Raw genomic sequence first — 5,067 nt, forward strand, 5'->3', positions numbered from 1 at the left:
GAGGGGTTCGGGGAGAGTATATACGGGGTAACAGGGAGTGATCGATTGAGGGGTTCGGGGAGAGTATATACAGAGTAACAGGTAACTGGGAGTGAGTTAGTGGGAGTGATAGATTGAGGGGTTCGGGGAGAGTATATACGGGGTAACTGGGAGTGATAGATTGAGGGGTTCGGGGAGGGTATATATGGGGTAACTGGGAGTGATAGATTGAGGGGTTCGGGGAGAGTTTATACGGGGTAACTAGGAGTGATAGATTGAGGGGTTCGGGGAGGGTATATATGGGGTAACGGGTAACTGAGAGTGAGTTAGTGGGAGTGATAGATTGAGAGGTTCGGGGAGAGTATATATGGGGTAACTAGGAGTGATAGATTGAGGGGTTCGGGGAGAGTTTATACGGGGTAACTGGGAGTGAGTTAGAAGGAGTGATAATTGAGAGGTTCGGGGAGAGTATATATGGGGTAACTAGGAGTGATAGATTGAGGGGTTCGGGGAGAGTATATACGGGGTAACTAGGAGTGAGTTCCCAGGAGTGATAGATCAAGGGGTTCAGGGGAGTGTATATACGGGGATAGTCAGACGTGTGCAAATGCAGAAACACTCAGAGTGATGCAGAGCCGACAGTATAACTGGGGTCAGTTGCCCCTTGAGCCGAGGCTCCTGCTCCCGATCTGCGCCTAACTCTGGGAAGTGCGGGCGAGGAGGAGGTGGGCCGGATTGGGCTGGCCATGTCGGCCTGCCCAGTATCAGAATCCCCGGCACGACCGGGCGTAAAGCCACAGAGGCGACGGGTCAGCACTTCCCCGCAAAGATCGGGTCTCCATCTTCCAGGAGGGGATGGGGGTTGGAGGATTGGACGGGGAGGCGGAGATGTAATCTTTGTTGGAGGGAGCGGAGATTTAAAACCCTTAATTCTCAGGTCGCCTTGAACCTGGGAGGATTATGGCTCCAGCAGAAGGTAAAACACCTGTTCGGAATAGGTAAATATTATTTCATGACGGCCAGATGGGAGTGTTTCGAAAAGGAAGCAAATCACTCAGAAATGGAAGCTGATTGTGCTTGACATCAAAAAAAAAACGTGGCTTTTTTGAAGATGTCCTTGTGAGTATTTTTTTCCCCCCCCCAAACGAGCTTAAATGAAAGGTTGCCTCGCACCCCGAGCAGCTGCCGTTGTGTATTCTTTTTTTTTTGAAGTTGTTCAAAGTGGGGGGGCTGAGTGGATGGACGGGCATTAAATCAAGGCTAGGCCCGCCGTGGTGACACCGTGGAATGCAATGGGGCCTTAAAGGGAGCATCGTTTGGGAGAAATTCAACCAGTTCGCTCGGTCCCCGACCGGCCATTTTTTTTTTCCTTCTTTGCGCTCACCGAGGCAGAGAGATGACAGAGCGAGGGGAGTGGACGGTTTACTGATTTCCTTCTGTGCCGAATTACGCCTCTCCACGCGCTGCTGATCGGCTCACCGACCCTCAAATCCTGCCTGTGCTCTTTTAACGGCTGCTTATGAAGTCAACGCTCAAACAGTGCAAGGGACTGAGCACCGTGTTAAAAGGTTTCGATGGGGCGGTGGGGGGGAGGGAGGTTGGGGGCCGCGTGGAGGGAGGGAGGGAGGCCCTGTTTTCCTCTGCGTGCTAATTCTTAGCCAAAATCTGCGCTCCACAATTCGGTGGGCAATTCGACCATGTGTGGCGGGTTCTCTACCAACAGCTGGTGGCCAGTTAGTTGGAAAAGGACGATTTCTGTTTGTGGGGATTCGAAATGCCCCTCGGCTGGTATTTTTTCTGCAGGTCAGGTTGGCGGAGGTGTTAAGTTTCTCCCTGTGCTATTTTTTAACGCGTTGGTGAATCGGGGGCTTTCCAAATCATAGTGACAGGAGTCACTGACTCACGGTGGTGACAGGAGTGAACAGGACTCCATGGTGAACAGGAGTGAGGGAGCGAGGGGGGGCGGTGCTGAGGGAGCGAGGGGGGGCGGTGCTGAGGGAGCGAGGGGGGGCGGTGCTGAGGGAGCGAGGGGGGCGGTCCTGAGTGAGTGAGGGGGCTCGCGAGCGAGGGAGGGGGTGGGGGCTCCAGAGCGAGCGAGCGAGGGAGGGGGTGGGGGCTCCAGAGCGAGCGAGCGAGGGAGGGGGTGGGGGCTCCAGAGCGAGCGAGCGAGGGAGGGGGTGGGGGCTCCAGAGCGAGCGAGCGAGGGAGGGGGTGGGGGCTCCAGAGCGAGCGAGCGAGGGAGGGGGTGGGGGCTCCAGAGCGAGCGAGCGAGGGAGGGGGTGGGGGCTCCAGAGCGAGCGAGCGAGGGAGGGGGTGGGGGCTCCAGAGCGAGCGAGCGAGGGAGGGGGTGGGGGCTCCAGAGCGAGCGAGCGAGGGAGGGGGTGGGGGCTCCAGAGCGAGCGAGCGAGCGAGGGAGGGGGTGGGGGCTCCAGAGCGAGCGAGCGAGGGAGGGGGTGGGGGCTCCAGAGCGAGCGAGCGAGGGAGGGGGTGGGGGCTCCAGAGCGGGCGAGCGAGGGAGGGGGTGGGGGCTCCAGAGCGAGCGAGCGAGGGAGGGGGTGGGGGCTCCAGAGCGAGCGAGCGAGGGAGGGGGTGGGGGCTCCAGAGCGGGCGAGCGAGGGAGGGGGTGGGGGCTCCAGAGCGAGCGAGCGAGGGAGGGGGTGGGGGCTCCAGAGCGAGCGAGCGAGGGAGGGGGTGGGGGCTCCAGAGCGAGCGAGCGAGGGAGGGGGTGGGGGCTCCAGAGCGAGCGAGCGAGGGAGGGGGTGGGGGCTCCAGAGCGAGCGAGCGAGGGAGGGGGTGGGGGCTCCAGAGCGAGCGAGCGAGGGAGGGGGCAGTAATGGGGGGAGTGAGGGGGGGTGCAGTACGAGGGCTGGGGGCTGCTTTGAGCTGCTGCGTCCCTCAGGGTCTGTGATTCATGCTGCCTTGTGACAGAGTGTCGGAGCCTCGAGCAGCTTGTTGTGAAATTCCTCGCGCCTGTTCCGACCGAGAGGGTTTGCCTGTGGGGGCCTCGTCAATCAAAGCTGCAGCTTCTGCCCCCCAACTCCCTCCGTCTGCTCTCAATAGAGGGGATTAACCCTTTCACACACACCTCTCCCCAGCTACAGTCCGACACTGTGCGGCCGGAGGGGGATTAACCCTCTCACTTACCTTTTCGCGGCCGAGTTGCCAGGACTGGTTGGTGCTGCTTTGAGGAGTGAAGGGGCACTCGATCTAAATCTGTTCCCCCCCTCTCTCCTCCCCGTACCCTTTTCTCAACCTCCCGCTCCCCCCACGCCCCCCCTCCCCCGCCAGCTCGGGGCCAAGTCTGAGCAGGGGTGGCGCCCAGAGCAGCAAGCAGTGGGGCACAGTTCCATGGACTCTGGCTCCCAGACTCTGCACAGTGTAAAGCAGGGGTCACCACAGAGCGAGCTGGATTGGGAACACTGGCTGACTTTTCCCCCCCCCCCCCTCTCTCAGTCCCAGAGACACCGGTCACTAATAGTTACAGTACACAGCAAGGTTTGTGAGAGACAGTCGATGCCTTGTGATATGCTCCTCTCTGCGTGTGACCCGATAAATAAAACTCCTGAATTCCCTCGATGTGTCACTGTGTTGTGACATCCTGCTCGTCGTCTGTTAAAGGCTCTCCCTCCTTGTGTCAGTGCCTGCTTTCGCTGGCCCGCATTTTTCAATTTAGCAGATACAGGTCTCATTCTGTTTTCCGTTATCATTTTCGAAGCAACAGCACCAACAAACTGCATTCATGTAGCGCCTTTAACGTCCCAAGGCGCTTCACAGGAGCGATTATCAGACAAAATTTCACACCGAGCCACATCAGGAGATGTTAGGACAGGTGACCAAAAGCTCGGTCAAAGAGGTAAGAACATAAGAAACAGGAGCAGGAGTCGGCCATTCGGCCCCTCGAGCCTGCTCCGCCATTCAATCTTCGACCTTCGACCTCATCTCTACTTTCCCGCCCGATCCCCACATCCCTTGATTCCCCGAGAGTCCAAAAATCTATTGATCTCAGCCTTGAATTTACGCAATGACTGAGCATCCACAGCCCTCTGGGGTAGAGAATTCCAAATATTTACAACCTCATTCCTCCTCATCTCAGTCTTAAATGGCCGACCCCTTAATCCTGAGACTATGCCCCCTAGTTCCAGGGGAAGCATCCTCTCAGCATCTACCCTGTCAAGCCCCCTGAGAATCTTATTTCAATTAGATCACCTCTCACGCTTCTGAACACCAGGTAGGTTTTAAGGAGCGTCTTAAAGGAGGAGAGAGAGGTGGAGAGGTTTAGGGAGGGAATTCCAGAGCTGAGGGACTCGGCAACTGAGCAACCTAGTCAAATTTTTTTTAAATCTTAATTCCGGGGATGTGGGCGTCGCTGGCGAGGCCGGCATTTATTGCCCATCCCTAATTGCCACTTGAGAAGGTGGTGGTGAGCCGCCTTCTTGAACCGCTGCAGTCCGTGTGGTGAAGGTTCTCCCACAGTGCTGTTAGGAAGGGAGTTCCAGGATTTTGACCCAGCGACGATGAAGGAACGGCCGATATATTTCCAAGTCGGGATGGTGTGTGACTTGGAGGGGAACGTGCAGGTGGTGTTGTTCCCATGTGCCTGCTGCCCTTGTCCTTCTAGGTGGTAGAGGTCGCGTGTTTGGGAGGTGCTGTTGAAGAAGCCTTGGCGAGTTGCTGCAGTGCATCCTGTGGATGGTACACACTGCAGCCACGGTGCGCCGGTGGTGAAGGGAGTGAATGTTTAGGGTGGTGGATGGGGTGCCAATCAAGCGGGCTGCTTTGTCCTGGAAGGAGAGCAGGGGAGTTGTCCCCGGTGTCCTGGGCCCAATCCCTCAACCAACATCTAAACACAGATGATCTGGGTCATTATCACATTGATGTTTTGTGGGATCTTGCTGTGCGCAAATTGGCTGCCGAGTTTCTTACATTACAACGGTGACTACACTTCAAAAAAGTACTTCATCGGCTGTAATGCGCTTTGGGACGTCCTGAGGACGTGAAAGGCGCTATAGAAATGCAAATTCTTCCTCCGTATATGTCCAGTTGCTGATATTCACCGACCTTGGGCTCAGAGGCCATGGGCGAGTTGGC

At 57.1% G+C, this 5,067-nt stretch overlaps 1 protein-coding gene across 2 annotated transcripts in view; it reads left to right on the plus strand.

Moving 5' to 3' along the window:
• The first annotated feature begins 1,382 nt into the window (after nucleotides 1-1,382).
• LOC137306174 (basal cell adhesion molecule-like) overlaps nucleotides 1,383-5,067 on the plus strand; it is a 72,407-nt gene continuing 68,722 nt past the window's right edge. The window contains exon 1 of one of the 2 annotated variants that reach the window (XM_067975245.1): nucleotides 1,383-1,547. In XM_067975245.1, the coding sequence (XP_067831346.1) occupies nucleotides 1,499-1,547 (49 nt within the window). In that variant the 5' untranslated portion in view covers nucleotides 1,383-1,498. The remainder of the gene's footprint in view (nucleotides 1,548-5,067) is intronic. The other variant, XM_067975244.1, reaches the window with a different exon arrangement.

Source organism: Heptranchias perlo, chromosome 42, assembly GCF_035084215.1.
Source record: "Heptranchias perlo isolate sHepPer1 chromosome 42, sHepPer1.hap1, whole genome shotgun sequence".
NCBI classification, from domain to species: Eukaryota; Metazoa; Chordata; class Chondrichthyes; order Hexanchiformes; family Hexanchidae; genus Heptranchias; species Heptranchias perlo.